Genomic DNA, 26,313 nt, shown 5'->3' with positions numbered 1-26,313 from the left:
GGAACTCACAGGGCCCCGCGTTGAGGTCCCTGTGAGATGGGCAGACTCGGCCCATCTGTGGCATTTAGTTTCCAGCAGAACCTCGCACGGGCTGGTGAAGTCCAGTGACATCAGTCAGTGGGAGGGACGAGCTTCCCACCAGCATGAGTGTGCTCGGTCCGTAAACCGCCCCCTGATCGTGTGGGCGGAAACCTGCGTTAGGCTGCCTCCGAAAGCCTTTACTCCTGTTCCTTGACTCAGTGATTGATTTTTCCGTTTTCAGACAGAGGAAGGAGATGCCCAGCTGGTGTTTGGGAGAACCGCTCTTTGTTGGTTCTGGTGTTAACTTAGGAGTGTGAATGTGTCCAGTCTCTCCACCTACGAGAGCTCATTGGGAGTTGTCCTGCCTTCTCAAGTCACACGAGGCTTCGCTGGGATAAAGGCATTCACAAAACCCCATTTGCACAGCCAGCACTGGCACTGTGCTCTGGGACGTTTATTATTTGTGGATCCGTTTGAGGTGCTCCAAGGAACCTTTTTAATCAGAAGATTCCCATAGACTTTCTCTAAACGTTAAAAGAAATACGTTCGGCATAACTTGAACATTTCTTTTAAATACTATTTTGTTCTGTATACTTCTCTTCTAGGCATCGGTCTCAGCATGGAACATTTACAGCAAATAAGTAAAAGGAGAGCACTCACAGCAATCCCTGCTTCCCTCCGAGCTCCTTGTGTTGGCTTAAAAGCCACTCCCAACAAGAGAAACTTAGAATGAAATCTTCAAAAGCAGGCTTATTTCCTTGAGAGATGACTCACTTTGTAGGAAGTGGCCTGTCTTGTACATTCTTATTTGTCTTCTGACATTTAAGAACAAGGAGTCTTAACGCGAGCATGCACCGATGGGTGGTGGCTAAAAGCAAGTGCCTCGGACTCGAGGAAAGAAAGCGTTTCAGCTCGTTAGTGAGAGGGAAGGGTGTGCGTAGCACACCCGGGGACGGATGGATCTGGAGACTTGGGTTAATGAGCAGGGGAAAAAAAAGACAGGCGAAATGTGACTGTGCTGGTTCTGAATTCCCGATCGGGGAGAGAAGGAAAATGAGCTGGTGTTTAGAGTCTCTAATGCGTGCGTTTTGTCTGGAGGAACCTGCGGAGAAACGGCACTGTGGTTTCCAGATCGGCGAGACTCATAAGCCGGGTGTGCCTGCTGTATTTCTCCGCTAAGCAGCGGAGATGTGAAGCAGACAAGGTGTTCTCTTGAGTCCTCCGTGGCGATGTCTTTAAAGCAAACATCTGTTTGCTCCCTGCTGTCTCTCGTACATCTGCGTTGTGCTTCCCTAAACAAGATCGATCCGTCTTTGTGGTCTGTGCCAGTGAAGATGTCATGTAGGGATTTGAATGCTGCTTTGGTGGTGGGGGAAAAGTGTGGCATGTCTCTCTGTAGGACCGAGGGAACCCAATGACACCATCTGGTGACGGGAAGCGTGGGGCGGGGAGTGCTCTCCCACCGTCTCACGTAGAGCAGAAGCGGGACCAGCACGTGAGGAGCGGCAGGGCCTGAGCTGACGGAGGGTTCTGCGGCCAGAGCACAGCGGTGCCTTCCCTGAGGCCACCTGGGAGCCTGAGCCCAGGGGAACTCACCCCGCTGTGCGCACTTGCACCCTCCTGCCCACACCTGCCCACAGGTGCACGTGTCTGCAGGATCACGCCTGCAGGCCTCCACTGTCTGGAGAACACCAGGTACCACGTGCCGTGGTGCTCTGGGGATGTTGAACAAACCACCAGAGGTGACAGGCCTCTTACTCATCCCCGCCCCTGCCTCCAAACCCTCTGCGGGCCGGTAGGGGCAGGAGGGCCTCCTAGACTGCTTCTCTGCACAAGGTGGCGGCGGCGTGCGCGGGCTGGCTCACCATCTGCTTGTCTCTTCCGTGCTGTTTCCAGGCCAACCGGGACGCTGTGCTGAGCAGGATCCCCGAGCACAGGAGCGACCGCCTCATCAGCCTGCAGAGCGCCTCCGTGGTCTATGACCTGCTGACCATCGCCCTGGGCAGAAGGGGCCAGTATGAGATGCTGTCGGAGGTATGGCCCTCGAGTCGGGATGCCTTCCAGGCTCAGCTCCGGCCTCCTGCTCTGTGAACGGGACACGGGGCTGAGCGGTTAGGCGGTGGAATTCACCGGCGGTTACTTCCTGCCAGGGGCCCACACGCCAACCGGCCGTGAGTGTGTGTGCGCGGGAAGGCAAGCATTCCTCCAGCAGTTCCTCTTTCAGTGTAACTTCCACCATGATGCAAAATCTTCCACCTGTGATACCAACTCCCTGATAAAATAGGTTGCATTTCATCTGACGTATCAAGACGTAGCTCCTGCCGAAGCGGCACGTGCGGGCTTTCATGTAAACAGCGCCTTCCTGGGGGGCCGCTGGCCGTTCCTAGGAGTCCCCAGGCGAGTGCAGATTGAGGGCAAGGTGCTGGCCTCTCCTCCCCTCGGTTCCCGAGAAACCTTTCAGCTGGGGGACGGGGGACCTGGGGGGGGGCGGGGCGGCGGGGGTTGACTACGATTTCTGAGTGTCAGAAGCAGCGCGTTCTTTCGTCTGGGGCCACGGCCACGCAGGGTTGACTTGCTGCCCGGAACACCCGACTCCACCGTGGTGGGGGCTCAGCACGTAACAGGATCCCCTGCCTCTCTTTCAGCAAAAAGAAAGAAAGAAAACAGCCCGTTTTATTAAACGCGCTGTTCCGTGTTATTAATCCTTCTTTTTCTAAATTTACACGCGTTGCAACAGCCCCTGGGCAGGAGGACAGGGAGTGACACGCAGGGACAGACCGGCTGAAATCAGATAAGCGTCGACTCACCCCCCGCCCGCCCGCCCGCCCATGGGTGCAGCGCCACGCTGGGCAGGAGCCTCGGCAGCAGAAGAGCCTGCGCAGCTCCGATCTTTTTTTAGTCTTCGGTTCGGTGACTGTGCAGGGCAGCGGTTACTCACTCTTCAAAAAAAGCCCCTCACAGTCCGGCGAGAGAAGGCAATACATCCTGATGTCCCTGTCACACCCGGTGCACCCCCCGCCTGCTGGGACTCTGCCCGGGCTTGGGATTGGCCTAGATTTGTCGCCCCTGCGGGTGCTTTGGTTTCCTGGGACCCTCGCCTCCCGGCCAGCCTGGCTCCTGTCCCCTCTGTCCGCCACAGAGCCCATCTGCGGGAACGGTGCCACCCGGCCCGTGGTGGAGTTCACTGAAGGGGAGCCTCTCCCCTCCAGACGAACCACCAAACCCCGCGCTGGGCCCCGGGCTGAGTGTGGTTTACGGGTCTGCTCCCGTCCCACCCTGCAGCAGCCCGGCCTCTCCCCGGCTCACAGCGGGCCTGCGCCTGACACCGGTGTGAGCAGCCTGCGGTGGCTGACTTGGCCACGGGCCAGATGACCCCCGCCCACGGACTTCTCGTCATGCCATGAATGACTCCAGGGGGACGGCTGTCACCTTAGCAGCATTCCTCGGCCGGCCAGCCGCTCCCTGGCAGCCGCTTCCTCCTGGCACGAAGGGCTGGGACCTTGTTTTCACCCAGATGACTTTCATCTCTCGATGCCCCATTTAGCTTCCATCTTGTGCTGATGACCTGACGCCCGAGTCCCCAGGTGGTCTGGGTGGTTGTCGGGGCCTCTGCGAGTCAGAGCTCCTCAGCACGAGTTCCACTGAAGACAGTGGCGACATTGCCAGAGGTTCCCCGGAAGGTGCTGGAGTAGAGGGGTAGGGGATGGGGAATTTATCGCCAGCTCTCCCTTGAAGCCTTTTGAAATGTGTACCATATCTGTGTTTTATCTATTGAAAATACAGATCCGTTGATAACATAGAGGGCATGCATGTCTGCAACACATGGGTTTGCAGCCGCCTGTTTGGGGCCAGGGGCCATGATTCAGGCCGGGACACGTGCTCCAGGCCCGGGCCCTGCCCAAGGGCAGCTCCCCCTCTGCAGGGAGGCAGCCAGGCAGCAGGCCGCCGCCAACGGGTGTGGCTGGTGCTGGGGCGGGCTCCCACAGGGTCTGCATCAGTCGGGAAGGGTCCGAGTACTCGGCTTCGGCCTTTCTTGCTATTTCTGCTTAGTGTTGCAGCTGGAACTTTTCCCAGCCAGACAGTTGATGGCCCCGTCGTCTCGGTTCCTGAAAGTCAAACTGCAGGTGTCGTAGGTGAAAGGCGGACACGCATGGCCCCTGGGGACAGCGGCTCCGTCTTTGGAAGTCTCTGTCACTGAGGATCGGGGTTCAGCCACCCCAGGCGAGCACGGGCCTTCTCTCCCTCAGTCTTGGGCCACAGCTTACCTACGGGGTCCTCCCCCCCGCGTTCGCTGGGCTTTTCTTTCTTCCTTCTCACTCGATTTTCCGTTTTTCTCAAGACTTCAGATTAAAAGGCTAAATGGCCTTTTAAGAATCCCTATAATGTACATGTAACCATTTAGGTGTCCAGTGCAGTGGCATTTAGTACATTCCCACTATTCTGCAACCACCCCGTCTATCAAGTCCTAAGATGCATTCATCTACCTGAAAGGAAACCCCATCCCCGTTCGGTCATTGTTCTCCGTTCCTCCACCCCCGGTTCCTGCCGGCCACCCACCTGCGTCCGGCCTCTGTGGATTTACCTAATTTGGGGACTCCGTGTCAATGGAGTCATCCACTGTGTGTGACCTTTTGAGTCTGGTGTCTTTGGCTTAGAGCAAGGTTCATCCGTGTTGTAGCGCGAGCCGGTGCGCCGTTCCTGTTCGTCGGCTGAACGGCACTGCATGGGAGGGGTTCGTCACAATCTGCTCACCCGTCCACCAGCCGACGGCTGTCGGCCGTGCTGAGTGGCGCCACCCTGGAGGGTGACTGGAGCTCCACCTCCCTGGGCCCCGCGGTGGGCGGTGGGCGGTGGGCACCATCGTTGTCACGCAGCACGGTGGTCTGTTTCCCTGTCTCATCTCCCGCGCCCTCACCGATCACCGATCTTTCTGCAACACAGGACGGCCCCACACCCATCTATGAAACATCTGATGGCTCTTCCCTTGCCCCCTCTTTCCTCTTTTTATTTTGTTTTGTTTTACTTTTTACCCCATAATGAAGTTGACTTCACCGTTTATGTTTCTGCCACAGGCAGCAGACGCACAGAGTCCTCGAGGAACCACGCAATACCTACAAATATGGAAAAGAAAGTAAAAGTCACTCGGAACCCCTCTCTCCTGAGATAGTGAACTGCCTGTTAGTGTTTTAGAAACCATTTTTTCATGTATCTTTTAATGAATGTAAATTCATGTAAGTTTCCAGGGATGGGATAGTATCATCCATGTTTTATTGTGGATATTTCCAATCATTGTTCTCCCTCCCATTGGTACCCCGTCCCCTCCCTGCCTCCGTCACCCCCACCCTCGGCCAGCGAGCTCGCGCCCTGGGCACAGCCCTAGGGAGCTTGGGTCTGCGTCCCCCATCCGCCAGTTGTGTGATCCTGGGAGTTTCTAACCTCTTATGCCTCAGGTCTTCCTCCTGTAAACCAGGGACAATGATCGCACCTGTCCCATCACCGTGGGATCATTCACTAATCCACGCAGAGTGCTCGGGCAGAGCACACGGAACTCGGTGAATGGTGCGCCATCTGCACGGTTCCTGCCCCGTGTGCCGGGGGCCGCACACCCCGGGGTGGGGGGCAACGACGTCCACAGAGAAGGCCCCTTGGGTCCCAACGACTTCCAGCCTAGTCAGGGTGACCAAATAGAAACACATGGAAAGATGACTGAGTGGACCCTTGAACAACGTGGGTGCGGACTATGGGGTCCGCTTACATGTGGGTTTTTAAAAGCAGACACCTGTTTTCCACTCCTTCCCACCCGAGGCTGGGAGGCCGCGGACGTGGAGGGCCAACTGCACGCACTAATCTATGCCGTTTCACAGAAGGGACTTGAGCACCCGCGGATTTTGGAATCCACATGGTGTTCTGGAACCAGTTCCCCTCAGATACCTAGAGACAGCTAGGTTTGGGGGAGTCAGAAGCTGTATGTAGACTGTTGACAGCACCCCCGCACTGTCCAAGGGTCAGCCGGAACAGTGAAGACTGGGCGGTGCCAGGCACGTTCCTTGCAGCGGAGTCTGCAGGTCGGGGTGTCAGAGGGAGGCCGTGAACAGCCGATGCATGAGCTGGCTCTTCGAGGCCTGATGGGAATTCCAGAGTGTCAGAGTGAGGGACCCCCTTCGTCATCGAAATCGTGGAGGACAGAGCATTCGGCCTGAGCGGGGGCGGCGCTGGGGAGAGGTGGGGGAGAGAGACAGGGCGGAGAGACAGAGGAGGAGAGGGTAGGAGAGAGAGAGGGTGAAGAAAACATCATCAGGCACCCAGGGTCTTGGTGCCCACGCTCTGGGCCCCTGGCTGACGTGGTCAGACCGCATCCCCCCTTGGCTGGCTGGGAGCAGGCCCCCTTTGCCTCGGTGACACTGCACAGGTCCGCCTCTACACGGGCGGACCTTTTGTGAACGGAAGGCTAACCACCGCAGGGCCGTGTGAGAGAAGAGGCCTGGCCTCCTCCTTGCCACGTGCTCGTGCCATCCTTCCTCCTCTTGTCCCCAGCCAGCGTGCACACTTCCACGTCGGGGCATGCGTGCTTCTCCCGCCACGCCCCACCCCCTAGTTCCCCTCGGCTGACCTGAGCTCCGAGGTGCTCTGCACCAGAGGGGACAGGGTGGCGGTGCCTCTGCTCCGGTTCCTAGCTTGTCTCCTCATCTTACGTCCTGCTGTCACTGACACCTTCGGGTGGGTCAAGCAGCGCTCTGCAGACCCAGGCTTGCAACAACCGTGCTCCCAGGAGGAGCAGAGCCACCTTTGCAAGGAAACCCTCCCCTTGGTCTCTTTCTGCGGTTGTATTTATTCAAGATGGAAGGCCCCTTTCCCATCTCGGGACTGGCCGTGTTCGCGTCTGCCCACACAATGCCGCTCTCTCCCCAGGGCACTGTTCAGCCTCTGTTCAGCTACAGCCCGCAAGCAGCGCTGCACAAAGGGAATTCAATCCAGGGGTTTATTGCGTCCTCATTCTGACAGGTTTCAATATCAGCACAATGTTTACCTTGCTCCGGGGCTGTGAGCTTTCGTGTTTTTCCAGAAAGACTAATTGTGAGCTCTGCTGAAAGGTTTGTGTAGGAAGGAACCCTTTTTCCCCCCTTCAATTTAGACAGCAGCGCTAGTTGGCATGACAACCGCACTATTAAAAGCGAAGCCACAAGCCCAGCTTCGCTTGTTTTTTAGAATGGACCCAAGCTGCTAAGGAGGTTTGTTTCTTAAATTCTACTGCCAGTGGGCTCCGTTGGGACAGAACGTCGTGGGGTCTCTGTAGAAAGGGAGCCTGTGTCCCCTGTACATAAACATGGCAGCTGTAAAGACGGAAGCGGTATTTTTGTCTTTCGGGTTGAACTCGCCTTCATTTGTTTATGGTGAATCTCGGTAGCACTGTAGCTCTGTGGGTAGAGCTGTCTGGCTAGTGTTGGCTCGTACCAAAGGGCCATTTTTACATCCCCAACCCAAACACATACTTGATCAGGGAGCGCGGCGAAAAACACTTGGACGGCCGAGTCTGCTTCCTGGGCCCACCATTTGTTGGTGTGCATCGGAGTTTGGTGTTTCATGCAGCCCCACTTGGACTGCAGAAACCCAGCCTTGACCTTGGGGCTCTGGTCCCTGGAAAGCCTGATGCAAATGGACCACAGACTTCTGAGAAATCAAGGCACAGTCTTTGGTTCGTGGTAGGTGCTCTGCAAAAACCCGCTGAATATACCAGTGCTTCAAGCCATGTACCTCCTCATCCTGCGCCCACTTCTCGGGTTTCTGAGATAAAGTCAAGGCCATTTAGCTGGCAGATAGGCAGCAGAGGAAGAGGTGGGTGTATGCGGGGGCAGAGCATCTGTACAAAGCTCGACGCGGGTCCAGCGTTGGGGGTCAGCCCAGCAGAAGCCAGACACAGCATTTTTACGTGACAGGTCTGTCCCCGAAGGACTCAGCTGCTGCCATGGCCACCGGTACCCACCGTCCCGCCGTGTGAGAGCGGGTTTAAAAAATTATTGTCAGCCCTGGCTGGCGTAGCTCAGTAGATTGAGCGCGGGCTGGGAACCAAAGTGTCCCAGGTTTGATTCCCAGTCAGGGTACATGCCTGGGTTGCAGGCCATGACCCCCTGCAACCGCACATTGATGTCTCTCTCTCTCTCTCTATCTCTCTCTCTCTCTTTCTCTCTCTCATCTCCCTCCCTTCCCTCCCTAAAAATAAATAAATTTTAAAAATCTAAAAAAAAAAGTAAATCAATAAAATCTTTAAAAAAAATTATTGTCACTTAAAAAAATTTTGATATGCCATTTTAACCTTTTTAAAGTATAAAATTCAGTGGTATTAATTTCATTCAGTGTTGTGTGACATCGTGCTTGTTTCCAAATTGCCCATCACAAGCAGAAACCCTTCACCCATTAAACGGTAGCCCCTGACTCCGCCTCCCCCCATAGCCCCCGACCGTGCAGTACTTGCTCTCGCGTGTGGCTTATTTCACCAGCCCGGGGTTCTGGAGGTTCTGCCGCGTTGTGCTAATACATCCGACAGCACGTTTGAGACCGCGTTCCCATTTTTGCTGAATAATATTTTTTTGCCTGCATATGCCACATTTTGTTTGTCCACTTATCTACTAATGGAAATGTGGATTATTTCTGCCCTCTGGCTATTGTGAATAATGCTGTAGTGAACATTGGCACACACATGTCTGAGTTCCAGTGTTTGGTTCTTTGGGGGATATACACGTGCGCACGCGTGACACTGTAATTGCCGGATCATATGGTCATTCCGTTTCACTTTTTAAGGAACCACCAAACTGTTGGGGGGTTTTTTGGTGTTTTTTGAAAGCAGCTGCCCTATTTTACACTCACAGCATCAGGGCACAAGGGGCCCAATTTCTCCATATTGTCACCAACACTTGTTTTTTGTTGTTGTTGTTTTGCTGTAATAGCCATTCCAGCAGCTGTGCAGTGGTGTCTCATTGTGGGTTTGGTTTGCTCTTCCCTAGGGACTGATGAAGCTGAATATCTTTCCATGTGCTTGTTGGCTGTTTGGCCCTTTGGATATTATGTTTGGAGAAATGTCTGTACAAGACCAGCCCATTTTCAAACTGGGTTTTGTTGTTGTTGTTATTGAGTTACAGGAGTTCTTTCTTTACTGTGTCTAATAAACCCTTAGCAGACACACGACTCGCAGGAATGTCTCCCGTTCTGTCGTTCGTCTTTTCATTTTCCGATGACGTTCTGTGATGCACGAGAGTTTTTAATCCTGATGAAGTCCGACATGCCAATTTTTTCCCTCTGATGCTTCTGTTACTGGTGTCATAGCTAAGAGTCTGTTGCCAGTTTCAAGGTCACGAAGATTCATTCCTTTGTTTTTCTGTAAGGATTTTAGGATTTTTGCTCTTCTGCTTAGGTTGTTGTCATTTTGAGTTGGTTTTTGTGTGTGGCGTCAGTAGGGGCGCCCCTTCATCATTCTCCTGCACTCGGAAATCGAGTGGTTCCCACATTGGCTCAGACTGCCCTCCCCCCCCTCGGATGGGCGTACTGAAATCAGCTGGCCGCAGGCGTGCGGGTTGATGTCCGTGCCCATAGTCCTGTCTCCTGACGCTGTGTGTCTGTCCCGAGCTGGTGTGGTTGCCGCATCTTTGCCCTAAGCTTTGACATCGAGACGTGTGGGTTCTCCGACTTCGCTCCCGTTCGAGATTGTTTCGCCTGTCCTGGGCGGCTTGCAGCTCCCCATGAATTGGAGGATTGGCTTCCGCTTCTGCAAAAAAGGCTGTTGGAATTTTGATAGAGGTTGCACTGAATCTCTAGATCACTTTGGACAGTATTTGGATCGTATCTCACATTTTGATATCAGATTCAGTTTGAATTCTCAGTTCTCCTACTTTCCATGCCAAGGATGAACTTGAGGTGTTCCTTTACTTCTCTAAACCCATTCTCTTATGGGGGAAATGCAGGTGTAATAGGACCTACCTCTAAGGGCTGTTGTGATGGTAAAAGAGATAATGTATGCAAAGTGTATGGTACTGTTCTTATTGGTGGTGTTGATAATCTGCTTTCTAAAGTAAACATTCGCCCTGTAACAACCCTGACTGCTGACCCTGGACCCTGAGTAGCATCCTCCATCGCACAGTGAAATAACGCAGTGTTGGAGTTAGGCGTATCTGGGTTCAAATCCTGATGCTGCCCTTTCCTAGCTGTGCAACTTCAGGAAAGATACCTAACCACTCTGTGCTTCTACCCCCTGAAACGGATGGGTGTGAACAGCCAGCACAGCTGGTGGGAGACGACAGTGCAAACCATTCCGTCCATCAGAAGGGGTTCCTCGGAAGCTGTGTCCTGGTAACTTTCACCTGGTCTGTCTCTTCAGAACCACGAGGCCAATCCGTCCTGCCTCAGTGACAGAGAGGGCCCCAGAAAGTCAGCCTGGGGGTTGGCAAGCTCTTCTAAGAAGGGCCAGATACTGAATTTTTTAGTCTTTGAGAACCAAGCAGCAAAATCAAGGATATTGTGCAGAATATAACGAGAGAGGAGACAAGTCTCCACAAAATTTTTATTGGTTAAATTAGCGCGTGATAATGATTAGTTTTTGTAATGCAGGTGCATTAATGAGGAGGAGAATGGGGTTGTTTGGGAGTAATAAATTATTTTATTGGATTCAGAGTTCGTGTTTCCTCTCTTCCAACTGACGGCCGGTGCCCACCTATAAATGACTCCCAGCTGTCGGACCCTGAACGCGCAGCGGGTGGGAGTTGGCCCCCAGGCCGCAGGGCACCTGCCGTGGCATCACCTCCAGGTGCTCTGCATTTCCCTGCACTCCCCACAGCGCTTTCTTGTTTGTCCATGGCCACCCTTAAAGCGTACTCAGAAGAATGGATCCTAACACTGGGGCCATATGGATTCCTTCGTTCAAGGATTCATGAGCACCTACACTGTACGTGACACTCCCCCACCCCGGGCTGCTGTGTCCGGGCCTCTTCCCTTCCCTCCCTCAGTCCAAGCTTGCACGGGCAGGCGAGGCAGCAGCAGCTGCGGTCGAAGGGTTAAAACCAGATGCCCCGAGCCAAGGGAGACAGCCTGAAACAGACAGACACCAAAAGGTGAGAGACAGTTGAAGAGGGAGGAGGTAGAGGAAGGAAATGTCCGTGTCTTGAATTTAGTGATTCATTTTGCAAGAATGACAGAGAACCAGCTATCGCGAGCGTGCTGGAGGGCGGCGCCCGCATCCAGGTCCGCAATAAAGCCTGTGGCCCTTGAAAAGCAGCTCCCTCTCTGCACCTCCACTGTGGCCAGAGGCGATGCTGTCCTTTAATTTAGGCATTTGCCAAAGTAATAAAGCTCTGAGACTCCTCGCTTGGGGCGGTCATGTGGTTTCAAAGCAAAGAGAGAAATGGGAGGGGGGCATGGATGTGGGGTTTGCTCTGTTTTATTTTTAATTTAAGGGGAGAGAGATCTGAGCAGGATTCGATGGGCACCATCTGTGTTTTCTCAAAACCTGGGTTGGGAGGGGTTTGTGCTGGTAGCTCAGAACCCCAGAAGCACACTTTTAAGAAGCCTTTCCTAGACTCAAGGCCCTTGTGGATTAGCTCTCTCCAGTTCCACTTTAATTTACACTTTTAAAAAATGTTTTAATTTGTTTCGTTAACTCAGAGATCAGGGCTCTGGACTGACTGTTATGAGACCCGGGTTCTGCGCGACCCTGGGCAGGCCCAGTCTCCTGTCTGGCTCTTCGTTTCCTCGCCCACAGGGTAGAAATGGATCCGGGTAATTTCACAGGTTCCAGCCCACCCTCTGATTCTGTCTGATCGTGCCCGCGGGTCTCAGCTGACAGTCCCAAGTGTCTGAGTTGCTGCGCTTCTCACCGCCAAAAGTAAAGACACAAAATGTTGTCCGTGTACCACGGGAAAATAAAAAACATTGTTTCACAGCTGCAAAGAAGTGCATGCATTAGCTGGCGTGAAGTGCAGAGGACCCAGAAAAGAAACTCTTCCTCCTCGTCGGCGGAAGGGTCTGTGTCAGGGCAACTCAGGACCCGGCCAGCCTGTCCACGCAGGCGAGTGTCACGCCGACAGCTCACGGTGTCATGTGTTCTGGTTTAACGGTGATGAGTTTCAGAAGCTCCAGGCTACATCTGAGGCGAAATCTGATTTCTTTTCTTCCTGCCCCCTCCTCCATGGGTTTTTTGGATGCGGAATCTCACTCTCGAATTCCGAAAATAGACTCTGGCTTCTCCTCGCTGTGGTACGGTACAGCTGTCGCTGCCTTGCGCCCGGGCCGTGTGATTGGGCTTTGCGGACGAGGAAGGTAATTGCTAAATCCCGCTCCTGTGCCAGAGGAGCTGCCCCCTCCTGCTGCCCCTCGGAGACGGCTGGTGGGTGAAGAGCTGAGACGAAAGCCCAGAAAGGATACGTTTTCGCTGCCGAAGGAAGCATTTCTGCAAGGGACATTTCTGACGGCCACTCACGTGGTCAGGATGCCGTTTAGACCCTGGTAATGGTTCTACCAAAACATCCGTGGTATTGAGTGAGCGTTATCCGGGCTTTGGAGAGGTGGCAGCGGCGAGGCGATTGCAGCGAAGGGGCCGGTCCTTCCTGGTAGAAATTTAGTACTGCTGCCAAACCCATCTTCTTTCCTGGAAAGGGGGGTGATCTGAGACGTCACCTGCTGTTTCGCGCGGGTGACTCAGGGACCGGCAGACCTGGACACCGCGTGCCGCTCCCTGGGCCCACGCCGCCGTGTCTTCACCGGACACCACAAGGGGAAGAGGCCAGAACCTGCTGTCACCTCTCCCACTCTCCCTCCGCCCCGAGCTGGCTCCCCGTTCGCCCTTCCCAGGGCTCCTCTTCCTCCCCTGCGCTCCCCCCTTCAGGCAGAAGCCCAAACCTCGTGGGACCTGCTGCTGGTTTGTTTCAGGCAAACATCATCCACAGCGACACGTTTATAGCGTTCGTTCTGTGCCAGACACCCTTCAAAGCATTTCATGTGCATTTTTAAAGGTTACTGCGTGTGGCCCATGACCGCCCTGTGGCTGGAGGGTAAGGAGGCTGGATTAGGCCTGGGGCAGTCTGGCCCCTGAGCCACGGGACTGCTGTCCTCGGCCGCGTGTCTGCCTCCGCTGTCCCCTTCCCAGCCACCAGCCGTGCTGGGCCTGGGTGATTGAAGCAGCCTGGGAAATGCCCCCAACATGCACTAAACACCTGCGTCTGTCCTTCCTTTTTGTTGAATTGATTGGAGTGACCTTGGTTCATAGAATTATATAGGTTTCAGCGCCTGTGTCGTCTTAAAAGTCCATTTCCGTCAGCACTTCTTTTAGGCTGGAGCCATTATTAAAATGTAAATTGCTCTTCTTTTCGTTTTACAGCATGTATTCTTTTCCCAACCTCCCCAGTCTGTTAAAACTGGAGGTTTTCACCCTGTCACATGCAGCTAGGATTGAGGTGCCTAAAAGGGATAGTCAGACGGACTTGGGGTGAGCAGACACCCCGTCTAGGGGGCAGAAGGTGCAGACAGCAAGTGCCTGAGCTCCGATCTCCTCGGTGTCCTCCTTTGGTCTTTGGGAGAGGCCTCTGGGTGTGACTCAGGCACACTGACCTGAGCTGCGTAGGAGTTACGTAACCGTGATGTTTGCAGGAATGTAGGGGAGGACATGTTATGTATCAAGCCGTGTGCTTGGCGCTGGGACTTCAGGAGCATCTGGAGCCACCTGGGTGCTTTCTCAGAGGCGGCGCGTCACTGCACGTGGGATGCCAGGACCCCACGGGGAGACAGAGCCTCGGCCGGGATGCCGGAGCCCGGGCTCCTCGGAGCGGGGGGGCAGGGCCGGTTTGTGACTGTGGACTCGTGTCCCTTCGTGCCCCGTGTGACACCCTGTGGCTTACTGGGGGGTGTGGGCTGTTACAGTGATGAGGAGGAGACCCGAGCTGGGAGGGGGTCTGAGAGATGCGGCAGTGAGTGTAGAGGAAGGGCATGACCCATGTGAACTGAGCACCTTTGACGTGGGCTGGGGACGCGGCATCCCCGGCTGCAGTGGGGCTGGAGGGCATTGTGGGATCTGTGAAGTTTCTTGAAAATTCTGCGAGCTGGAAAGGCCTCAGTCCTTAGTAGCCTCAGGGGTCCCAAAAAGGCGCAAGGGCCCCATTGGCAGTGAAAAGTCTTGCTGGATCTCAGAAGTAGTTCAGGGAACTGGTGGCAGTTTTAGGGGCCTCCGATTTAGCTGTGTTTGCTTCATGCAGCGTGGGCGGGCCTGGGACGGTAGGTGTGAGTGGCTCCTCGAGGGAGGCCACGGGCTGTTGTGCTCAGAGCTCCGCCCACAGCCGGACTGCCTGGGTTCTGCTCCGGCTCCTCGGGAAGCCACCGAGACCTTGCGGAGCCTCGCAGAGTCTGCGCTCCTCATCTGTGAGTGGAGGAACACAATAGTCCTACTTGTGACTTGAAGTCCAAGGTCATGGCTCCAACAGATTCGCTGTCTGGCGGAGGCCCACCTCTGGGATGCAGGCTGCCAGCGTCTCGCTGCTGCGTGCTCAGGAAGGAACAAAGGGTCTGTCTCCCATCCTTTGTAAGGACACTGATCCTAGTCCTGGGGGCTCTGCCCTCGGACTCAGTCATCTCCCAAAGGCCCCACCTTCTAACACCGCCCCATGGGGCCAGCTCTCAGCATAGGAACTTCGGGGCGGGCACCAGTGGTTAAGGGAAAAAATGACAAACGTGTTCTCGTCTGGTTCTGTGCAGTTGCGCACCATTTCCGAGGACCTCAGCTGGGGTCCTTTTCTAAAATGAGGAAACATTTTGAAAAACAAATAACTATTTCTGATATAATGCTTTATAAACTTGAGTTTTCACCCATGTGTCCTTTATACATGTTCCTGATAACACTTCCCCCCTTTCCCCCACATTGTGCCCCACGGACAAAGCCAAAGGCGGGTGGGATCACGGGAGGGAGGCGGGGATGGCCGGGGTGCGGCGGGGAGCAGTGGGGGGCGGGAAATGGAGACAATTGTACTTGAACAACAAAAATAAATACATAAGTAAATAAATTTCATAGCTAAAAAAATACATTTGAATTTTTATACATTAAATTTGGGCAAAGTAATAGGTATTATGCAGTTTTCTTAATATAAGAATGTTAAGTTTTTTAAAAAGAGGTTATAGCTAACTTTTTTTAGCCCTTACAAGCCTATATCTGAGGTACTATTCTTCTGTGTATTAACTAATCATGCTTATATGTATTAACTAATGTAGCCTTCTTGACAACTCTACATTAATTACTGTTATAGTGCCCACTTTACAGTGAGGAGTCTAGGTATAGAATGGCTCACCGGCTTGTCCCAACTCACACACTGCATCTGCAGCCGCATCGCCTGCATTATTTCCAGCTACAAGATTATTTCTACTCAGGTTGCAAATTCCCTGTTCTGGAAGGTTCTTAGGCAGAAACTAAGGGGTTGTTAGGGGAGGGGCCTGAAGCACTCGGCTGGGTGTACCTTCAGGACCTTGGCTGTAAGTAACGGAGCCGACTAGTTAGGCGGAAAAGAGGTTTACTGAGGCCCACTGCTCCCCAGGGCCACAGAAGGCTGAAACGTGGGCGTGAGCGGAAGTCGAGGAGGCCAGGCCCCTGCCCCCATTTGCTCTGGAGGGCCCCTACCAACCCCGCTGCTTCTGCGACCCCCCAGGCCCGGCCACGGGGAGCAGTAGCTGAGGGTCTCATCCAGCCTCACCACTCCAGGGGCCAAGGGCTGGCAGGGGCCCCTGAGTGGCCCTGCTGGGGTCATGTGACACTCCGAGCGTTTCCCTCCTCCTTTCACCCTTCCTGGAGAGCAGAGAGGCTGCTCCCCTTCTACCTAGGGTGCCCCCCCCCCACCCCTGAAACAAGAAGTCAGAAGAGATTTATGGTGATAGGCAGCCAAAATGACAAATGTCCTCTCCTTTGGGGACCTTGCCTAGATGCTCCCCAAATTCCCTTGCAGCCTCAAAATTCTGAATCTGCCCTTTATGAGGGCTGGTGTTTTCCTGTAACACCTGGAATGAAGCTTCCTGGACGCGTTTTTCACTGAGTGTAACGACCCTGTTAGCCTTTGGCACAAAGGAAAATAAGGATGCACACTTATTTATATCATCTAGCTTCTGATTCAGAACAGACTGTTTCAGCTGCTGAACTCCTTTCGTTTATCAGGAAAACAGTTGATGTTTACCATTCCTCTTAGCAAAAGGAGAAAAAAAACATTTCAACATCTAAATGTTTCTGAGCGCACATTTAAGTACTTAGTGGTTCTATTGCATTGAATTGGTTGAGGGGAGCCGTTGGAACAAACCTGTTTTTGATCATCATCTCCTACCCCTTCTCTCCACCTACCCTCCCCTTTGCCTAATCTCAGGCAACGTGATCACTGTTCTTGTCTCGCCTTCATCATTCCTTGCTCCCTTCCCCGAATCGGTTTCTAAGCACCGTTGGCTTTTCATTGTTCAGTGTTCTCTCCCTAACACCTATCTCCCCCATTAATTCCTAGCCCCTGCCACCCCACAGCGGGATTAAGTCTCCCCTCACTACCCCCACCCCCAGCTGCCTACTTTCCCGCTGATCTTTCCCGGAAGCTGCTTTAGTATTTTTCCCCTCTGGGCTTCTTAAAGGCACAGAAGCAGGATCCTGTTGCTTACCAATGAAGCAGAGCAGCTAAGAGGGCTCTGGGGTCAGGTTCACGGTCCGGCGCTGCCACTCAGTGTCTGTGGTGGTGAGAGGTGGACCCGGATGTAACCAAAGGACTTACAGTGACTTAGCCAAACAGGCATTTACTTTGTCCCCCACGACAAGAAGTCTGGCAAGAGGCCACAGCGTCTCATGGCATCAGGGGCCCAGCTCTTTCCTCCTGCTCAGTCATTTCAGAGTGGCTGTCCCACCCTGGATGACTCTCGGAGCACAGAGGAGGGAGACCCAAGGCTGGGGTGGACGAGGGAGATGGAGCAACTTTGACAAGGAGCTGCCACAGCCCAGGCCGGTCTTCCAGCCTGACTTCTCCCTCCCTGCCGTGCACCACCGCGGCTGCGTTCCTACTGGCCCACTCGCCGTCGCCGAGCAAAGGCACGCCCTGTCGTCCATGCCCGTGCTTCCTGGAGTGCCATTTCCAAGTCGTAGCCGAGGTTTCCATTCTCCTGGATTGAGGCCCAGCTCAAATGCCTTCCTCCCAAGACGCCATTCCTGAATCCCATTACCACTGTCCCAGAGTGCTTTGTGTCTCCCGCTCGTGGGGCGCTGGTCTGGTTGGGCCTTGTTGTTGAGCTATTCGTGCACCTGCCCCTTTGCCTGTGCTGGATGAAAAGCTGCTCAAGGTCACGGGTCATCCCGGTCAGCGATGGGCTGTCCGGGCTTCCAGCGCAGGGCATCCTCCCCTGTGGGGGCTCCGCGGGGGGGTTTGGTGGGAGACTGTGTTTTGAGCAATGAAGGAAGGCAGTTCTCGTAGGTCTTACCTCAGTGTGCGCAGACACAAACCCGCACGTGGCCAGCAGACCTGGCCATTCTCAGAGGTCTGTGTTTGTCCTTCTTTCCACACCAGTGCCTGGAAAGAGCCATGAAGTTCGCCTTTGAGGAGTTCCACCTCTGGTACCAGTTCGCTCTGTCGCTCATGGCTGCTGGAAAGGTGAGTCCCCCTCCGCGGCACGCAGTTCCGCCCGTCGGGGCTCAGCGCCTTCGCACCCCAAGGGGTCACGTACCGCGTCTCGGAGGTCTAAACCAGCTGTCCGGGTCTGCCCTCTGGTCCTTCGTAAATGAGCGTTCACGTTTCATTATGAGCGTGGGCACGTCATTGGGATGAATTATGAAATACTTGCCTTTTTCTAGCCGTTGTAACTTCGTCATGGTGATACGGGGCTTCAACTCAGGCTAGTTTCTTCCCCCTGAAGCCCTTCCACTCGTTTGGGAGTGCGGACTTATTCCTGAAGGGGAAATCGTTTAGTTCTCGTTAGCAATTTGGGGTGTCGGGTGGCTTGTAATATTAGTGGAAAGCGTCAGCTTTGGAGTCTACCTGCTGGAGTTACGGTCTGGGCTCTGTGACCAGGTCACTTAGTACCTCAGCCTCCTCTTCCGTGAAATGTGGTCGTGACGGGACCTACCTCATGGAAGAGTGATCCAGGAAATGAGATGACGCCCACTGGGTGCCCAGGGTAGCATCCCCCACGTGGTACATACCCAGTGAAGATATTTGGGCCATTTAGTGAGTCTGCCATTTAGTGAGTCGTTACGTCTGTGATGTAAGATTATTTGGGCTAAGTTGAGACAAATTTATTAGAGTATGCTATAAATGGGACAGTTTACTTTTTACAATAACAGGAGCCTCCACCGTCTTTCTTTTTGCCTTATCTTTACAATGGCTACCCAGGTAGGGAAGACAACGCAGGTGATTCCAGGGAAGCATTTCCACTCGTCTGAACCACAGTTCACCCGCCGTCACTTAGGGGCCCCGCGCTCTGGCGGTTGCTGGCCCCAGGCCCCCCCCCCCCTTCCCCGGCATGGGTGGCAGCTCCGAGTTGGAAAACCTCATTAAGAGGGCAGCCAACTAAAACCCCTGGGGGGAGGTTCTCATGTTTGGTCCTGTCCAACATTCCGAGTTTCACAGAGTTGATCTCCTCTGCCCAGTCTGCCCGTGCCGTGAAGGTGCTGAAGGAGTGCATCCGGCTGAAGCCCGACGACGCCACCATCCCCCTCCTGGCCGCCAAGCTGTGCATGGGCTCCCTTCACTGGGTGAGTGCGGCGGCTCTGCGCAGGGCAGGGCCGGGTGGGGCTGCGGGGCTGCGGGGCTGCGGGGCTGCGGGGCTGCGGGGCTGCGTGCTCCTGGGCGCTGAGAGTGGGAGCGGTGACTCACCGGTGCACCGACACGGGGCTGCTTGCGCCCCAGACCCCTGGCCCCCTCGGGCCTCACACGCCCGCCCTCACGACGGTGAGAGCCAGCGTGTGCCCATGCCCCAGGCTTTCCCGTGCCCTGGCACCGGGCTTCAGAAGCAGAAGTGATGAGGCAGAACCGGGGTCCACGCTCAGGTGCGCCCGGCCTCGGGGAGGCGACGTGGGGCTGCGGGGTGTGCGCTGCTCACGTGTAAGCCCACCCGCCTCTCTCCGCTCCTCCGCCTTCCGCCTGCCTTCCCCCTCCGGCAGTCCGGCCCAGGTCCGAACTGGGAGCAGCCCCGTGGGTGGCGGTGTTACTGCCCCTCAAACGTATACCGTCTGCTTCTCAATGGAAAGTAGAAAAGTCAGACCGATTACCGAGAGGGGTTTTAGTTTCTTTTCTGTGACTTTGTATCAAGATCGGTGATAAGACGAATTCTCCCAAAAGACGGAGGGGCCTTGCTAAGGGGTTTGGTTTTTTTTTTTACCATTATGGTCCTTGCTGCTTGTTTGTCCCTCCCCGACTCCCTGCACACTTATTCTCATGCAACAGGGCAAAAGTAAGCCTTGTGAAGAATGGGTTCTACCTTTGTTCCATTTTACTCGGTAAAATGTGAGAGAAAGAAGACATGTTGGAAGAGCAGGCTGTCGCCGGAAACAGGCGGCAGTGAAGGCATCGTGTGGCCCACGCAGGGTTCACCGGCTTGGAGCCATGAGGCCATGGGCACCGGGGCACCGGAGCAGGGGTGGGTGGAGGGGCGCCTGACCCTGACCCCGACCCCTCTGTCTGGAAACGCCAGTTCCCAGCTGTGGCCTGGGCACGCCACCCAGCGGGGTGCTGTTCCGGACCACAGCACATCTGTCTGCAATGCCTAACATGAATCTACTCTGTTTTTTCAGAGATGAAAGCAACCCATCTCTTCTGTTTATATTTTTTCCATTTTTATTATTAAAACTCCCAAACACCACAGAAGTAAGGAGAGTAAAGAACGCCCATGCCCTGTCATCCAGCTTCAAGAGCATCAACGTTCGCCGTGCTTCCAAGGAACAGGCCTTATTATTGTTTTTGCCTCTAGTCACCGTGGGAAAGGCCGGGCGTGGGTGTAGTTTATAGGTGCACATTCTCGCTGGCGTCTGCCGATGCCAGGTCCATGTGCTGTGCGGTTGTGAAATAAAGAGACGGAGTTTTGACGTTTTTAACAGGCTGTGGGAAAGAGCATCCAAGTCTAAATGGATTCGTTATGTTGAAAGAAAAATGTGTGACTCAAACACAAAACATTTCAAGAACTTTATTATTTACATACACGGGGTGGGCAGAAGGAGGTTTACAGTTGTGAGTGCACGCCGCAGAGTTTACTCTTGTGTTATTCCTTATTGATTATTTATTTGTACTGTGGCTGTAAACCTACTTTCGCCCACCCCTGTATCCGAGATGCAACTCCTGACTGCCTCGCCCAGCCTGACCGCAGAGCCAAGAGTTAAAGGGAAGACGAGAGGGACAGGAGCCCTGCCAGACGTGACGGTGACGTTGGAGGAGAGGACAAAAGGAAAACTTTAAAGAGGAAAGGCCAGGCAGGCGTCCCGAGGACGGTTAGCTCCGAGTTTGGAACATGGACTGATGGCCAGCGTGGAACTCGGAGATCTGGGCGTCGTTCTCACGGTGACTCACAGGAGTCTGCTTTCGGCAGCCGGCGGTTACGGTAACTCGTGTTAGAAGCTCTGCAGGTTCTTACTGTTATTGTTCATCTGTCTGGTTTTTCAGTTGGAAGAGGCGGAGAAGTTTGCCAAAACAGTCGTCGATGTGGGAGAGAAGACGTCCGAGTTCAAGGCCAAAGGCTACTTAGCTCTGGGGCTCACATACAGTCTGCAGGCCACTGACGGTGAGAGAAGCCCCACCCCGTGGGCGCCGTGGGCGCCGTGGGTGAGGGCTGGGCTGCCCGTCTGCACCGCAGGGCTCCCACAGCTCCCTCCGTCCTTGGGGGGCATGTACACTGGGTCGTTCTGGTGTGCCATCCCGTGGGGCCCTGCTGCTGCTGTCCTTGTTGCTTGGACTGCTTGGAGAACGGGAGGCAAGGGGCCGAGGCCTTGCGCCAGGGCTCCCAAGCTCTCTTCCAGGCGCATGGGGCTGGTGGTGCACAGGTGGCCAGCTGGTAGGTGCAGGGCATCTGTCATGAGGTGCAAGGTGAGTGGGGTGCCCTGAGAGCCGATTCACCTGACCCAGCCTGTGCCTGCCTGTGCCCCAGCGCTCAGTTGGGTTGTCCTGGAGCGAGAGGATGTTGGGTCTTCAGCACAGGAATGCAGACTAGTCCAGGGCCAGCCGCTTCCCGGAAGCTCCCCTTGGTTGGCCAGCACCCGCCCCTTCTCCAGGTGTACACTCTATCTAATTCACGGATATGCACGCGTGCAATGCGACCGCACGCCAGACACCCATGCAGCGATAGCACACGTTTTCGATACACTTAGGGTTTTGGTGGACAGGCTCTGGCTAAACAATGTTTCATACACTTCGTGAAGTTTTCAATGACAGGTTTGCAGAAAGCATAAACCGATAAATTGTTTTCTCTGAACTCTATCATTCCTTTAAAATTTATTGTTGAATATAAAAAGTTCGGAAATGAATGTGAGCGCATTGGCAGAAGGCACATAGCCTTGCAGCCCCCGCCCTGCTCGGGAGCCCGGAGCCTGGAGCCCGTCTGCCGTGGGCTCCTCGTGTGCCCCTCCCGCTCGGGCCCGGGGAGAGAATACTGTCCGGACTTTTTAATGGCGTCCGCTTGCTTCCTTTTTCTGTGTAGTTTTGTTACAGCATTTTTACAGCTTACCCCCAATTTTTCTTTCCTCTGCTTGAAAATTTCAAATGCCCCGAAGAAGTGTTGCCTATCCGTTGATTTTTTTAATAATAGATTTTTTTGCAAATATTTTATATACACACGAGATATTGGCACTACCCAGCACATTATTTTACCTACGGTAGGCTGTCAGTGAAGTGTCAGTTTAATGCCATGCATTTATCCATACAGATTCTTAGTTTGGACTCTACCCCTAATTAGCCGTGTTACCCTGGGAGAGGCGCTTGTGACCCTGCTGGGCCCCACCGTGCATTCGTGACCCATTTGGGCCCCTGTGTGGTTCCCTCTAGCTCGGCAGGTCCTGTTCTGTGAGCCACGGGCGGCAGGCACAGCCAGCTCTCCGGGGCAGCCCTCGACCGTCCTCAGTGGAATGTGGGCATGGGATCCGCCACAGTGCGGTTAGTAGATAAGGGCCTCCTCCCGTTCCAGCCATAAACAGGCTCCGCTGGGACTTTTTTGTGTGCCCCAGTGAAAAGTGCCCTTTCAGTTCCCGCAACAGACTCCGAGGGCTCCAGACCCACGTGCCGTCCGCAGGGAAAGGGCTGGCTCACGGCAAGTCGGCCTCACACCGCGGAGCCGGTTTTCCCGTCTCAGTGTTGGGCTTGCCTGGTCGTCCCCTTGTGTGTGTGTGTGTGTGTGTGTGTGTGTGCATCTCCAGGTACTGGAGGTCCTGTCACTGCACAGTGTGACTTACACTGGCCTTTCCAGGCATCGAGCTAGTGCCCCGGGCCAAGCATCGTAGCTTCTCTGTGCCAGAAGCACCTCTGGAGGCCGTCCGGTCCAGCTCCACTGGGGCCTGATTATCTTCTCTGCCACTGGGCAGGGCCAGGCTTCACCCCAGCCTGCGCTCGAGAAAACAGACGTCGTCCCCTCAGGAGTTCCCAGGTGGTCTTTGAAAGGTGGCCCCCTACGCCCGGGGGCACTAAGAGCGGACATGCAACTCACACTGGCCCCTCGACACCATTCCACGTGTTCCCCACGAGGACCAGAGCCTCATCCTCCACGGTGCCCGGGACAGCACTGGGCTCACAGGCACCCGGGATCTGTTGCTTATAATCCAACTGAGTGCATAGTTTTTGTGACAAGTTTTGTCTTTGTTCAAAACTCCCCGATCTGCCATGCCCCCGACTAACTGAACCCTCTTCTCAGCTTCGCTGCGAGGGATGCAGGAGGTCCTGCAGAAGAAGGCGCTGCTTGCATTTCAGAGGTGAGTGGGAGTTCATCTTTTCGCTCGGCTGTGCAGAGTGACACCACACTATGATAAGTATAAAAGGCAGAGATATTTATAAAGATTATGTAAACAGTGTTTCACCCCTGGGAGTGCTCGTCTGAGCACTGATTATAGAGTAGCAGAACTCGCTGCACCGTCTGCTGCCGTGTAGGTCTGTATCCTTCATCTGATCCTCCGCTGGGCACACTTCATCAATTCCTAATAAAGCAGTTCAGCTCCAAGAAGACAGACACTTTGTACGTCTAGGGAGATGATTCCTTTTATTAAAGACATTTGTCATCATCTAGAAAAGGGATCATTTCTTTCTAGCTCTTTTTTTTTTTAACCTGTCAAGTTGCAGATTTTTATATGAAGAAATAAAAAGGCCGGATTTTAGGACAGTCTCTGAAATACTCTATGACAGTCAAGCCGGCCCGTCCCCTCCAGCCTGGCCACGCTCCACAATGCCTTGTGTTCGTCTGTGTCCGTGCACCTTTCGTGGAATTTGGAGAATGCTTTATAACCAGCGAACGCTTGAGTGTCACAGTGTCTGTTCACACCCCTTACGTAACCTCATCCTCACGCCCTCTCCGTAAGGTGGACAGGACCAGGAGCACGCTCACTGCAGGTGAGGGACCGCCATGCAGGGCTGGGGAGAGTTGCCAGAGTCACATCTCTGTTGAATGGTCAGGACAGGCTCGGGGTTTCCCGACTCTCGCCCAGCCTTTCCGGTGCCCGCCGCACCACACTGCCCTCATCTCATTCTCACTGCAGCTGTAATAAATCGCTGCAATGAATCGTCGCCTGGGGTACAGGCCCATGATGTCAAATCTCTAATTGCTATGGATCCTTTCTCGCTACAAAGATATCCGAGTCACATTGCTTCCTTGGAATTTGTACTAGAAAGTTAGTAACCTGCCCCCAGATGTCATGAGGACCCCTCAACACCTAAGAACCTGTGTCAGGTCTCTCTCCTACAGCCGGGTGGCCTACAGCTTTGCCACCACGTGCGTGGTCCCCTTTTCGAGACGTCGCCCCCTCGCGTTGGCTCCAGCCAGTCCGGACTCCTTCATCCCATTTCTGTGTCCCCCCACACCGGGCCGGCCCGAGGCTCCTCGCCTTGCCGGGCCCAGCCTGGTTGGTGACAAAGGGCACCGACTGACTTCTGCAGACAGAGCGGCTGTCCCCGTGCTGAGCTCCTGCTGGCATTCTCCAGCACGGCAGTGTGGGAAGCGTTTCCATCTCGAGGGATCGGGAGCTTCTGACTCTCCAGTCCCACTTGGTCAAGCACACACAGCGATGCCTGAGAACGTGGTCACCGCCTCTCTCTTGCTTAGGTCTGCTCACCTGACTGGCCCCGTGGAAGCAGCCCTGGCGGCGGTCTGCCCCGAGGCGGTGGAACTCAGGGCTCTGTGTTCTGTGACAGCTGTTCCCTTGGCCCGGATTCCTTTTTGTTCCTCTGACTTAGGCTTTTAGGTTGGAATTCAAAGAGATTTTTAAAACATCAGTTCATGTGGGAATGAAGAGGAATAAAATCCTACTCATCTACGTGGTTTATTGTGGAAGGGTAAACTAAATTAGTATATACATGAAGTAAAGGATATTTTTCAAAGAAATAAAATTATTTTGTTTCAAGTACACATTAACTAGGACTGTTATAGTGCATCATCGTAGACTTAATCTGTAAGGAAAGATTTTAAGTAAATATGAATGATTTGTATTGCTCCCTAAATGTAAATGGATATTTAAAAACCACTTGGATGAGAAGTACTTTTTTTTTTACCATGTATTTAAATCTCCTCCCCACAATGCTATTTATACTATTGTTTGGCAATTTTTGTTTAAAAGGAAAACAAAAAGTGCCAACGCAGATGTAAAAATTAACTCCATTTTCCTAGAGTGAGAATTCAGAAAGGTTCACAAAGGTTTTTGAAGGCCTCCCACTTGCATTTCTGCATCGTAATATGGAGATGCAGAACATTATTCGCATCTCGGCTGTTCGTACGGAAGCTCAACCCAAGCAGCGGAACCAATGCATTTGCCCCGTTCAAAAAACAACAAACAAACAAAAACACGTGTGTACAAACTGCACACACCGAAGACATGTGCTTTCTGAAGACGCCGAACTGGCCTGGGGGCTGCCCCTGCGCACGCTCGCACCCCGCAGCGAGGAGCCTGGAAGCGGCAGCAGAGAGCACGCCGCAGAGACCCGGCGCCCGGCACGCAGGAGTCTGGGCCGCTCCCTGAGGAAGAGGTGGCATATGTCGTCGTTGGTTGTCGCAGTGTGGTGATGCGCAATCTCACATCCTTGCCCTCTCTCCCCCAGGCTTGAATTCAAGCCTGAATGTAGTACGATTTGCGTGTATGGAGTGACCCCTGCCCCCAGTTGGTCAGGACCTGAGCGGTGTCCCAGACTGTGGGAATTTCAGGGCTAACTAAGCCCAGGGAAATCCCGGGCAGACCAGGACGTGTTGGTCATCCTGTGTGCGTCACGAATGGGAAGTTCCTGAATGGTAGATCTGACCAGGTTTGCACATTTTGTTTTCTTGCCCGAACAATACACCCACCACACTTCTGCGGTGATCTGGACTGAAGGGGCCTTCCAGGAGGACAGACCAAACGAGGCAGCAGGGTGACTCGGTGGAGAGCTCCAGGCCTCGGAGTTCCACTTTGGCTCTGGCTCTTTCACTGGATGGTCTTGGACCAGATGCTTAATAGTAGATGCTTTATAAGTTGTAGTTATTATTGTTGCAAACTGTGTATCTTAGTGACCAGGGTCAGAATTGACCAGCTTTTTCTATATTGTTGGTTCAGCTCTGGAGCATGTTGGAGAGTCTAGGAGAGCACTGGGTGGACCTCAAGGCACCCGGGGTTGTAGACAGGTGGTCTACAGGAGGCCGATCCCCTGCTCTGCAGCAACAGCCCGGCACGCTTCTCTGGGGGCCTGGCTCCCACTGCATTGCATTGGCCACCATGGGTCTCCCCGGGCTCTGTGGGGAGAAGGGATGTTCCTCAAGGAAAGGCATGTGCATGGTTCGTCTCCCCAGCAGTTGTCACAGGCATCACATGGGGACTGAATAATGTGGGTTGGTGGGTAGATGAATGGATGGATGGGCAGAGGGATGGATGCATGGGTGGATGCATGGGTGGATGGATGGATGGATGGATGGGTGGATGGGCAAATGGATGAATGGATGAACAGATGGATGGATGGGCAGAGGGATAGATGGGTGGATGGATGGATGGATGAATAGATGGATTAAGGATGGATGGGTAGATGGATGGATGGATGGGCGGAGGGATGTATGGATGGATGCATGGGTTGATGGATGGATGGATGGGCAGAGGGAGGGATGGATGGATGGATGGACGAG

General features: G+C 54.0%; 1 protein-coding gene across 4 annotated transcripts in view; it reads left to right on the top strand.

Annotated features, from left to right (window-relative positions):
* TTC7B (tetratricopeptide repeat domain 7B) overlaps positions 1–26,313 on the top strand; it is a 211,185-nt gene that overhangs the window by 99,795 nt on the left and 85,077 nt on the right. For all 4 annotated transcript variants that reach the window (XM_045822944.1, XM_045822943.1, XM_045822942.1 and 1 more), the window contains exons 9-13: positions 1,918–2,055; positions 17,562–17,645; positions 18,641–18,745; positions 20,646–20,763; positions 22,879–22,936. In XM_045822944.1, coding sequence (XP_045678900.1) covers positions 1,918–2,055; positions 17,562–17,645; positions 18,641–18,745; positions 20,646–20,763; positions 22,879–22,936 — 503 coding nt within the window. The remainder of the gene's footprint in view (positions 1–1,917; positions 2,056–17,561; positions 17,646–18,640; positions 18,746–20,645; positions 20,764–22,878; positions 22,937–26,313) is intronic.

This window comes from Phyllostomus hastatus, unplaced genomic scaffold (assembly GCF_019186645.2).
Source record: "Phyllostomus hastatus isolate PE091 unplaced genomic scaffold, TTU_PhHast_1.1 phas_scaffold_501, whole genome shotgun sequence".
NCBI lineage: Eukaryota > Metazoa > Chordata > Mammalia > Chiroptera > Phyllostomidae > Phyllostomus > Phyllostomus hastatus.
Note: the sequence above shows the minus strand (reverse complement) of the source record. Positions and strands in the feature narration are given on the sequence as shown.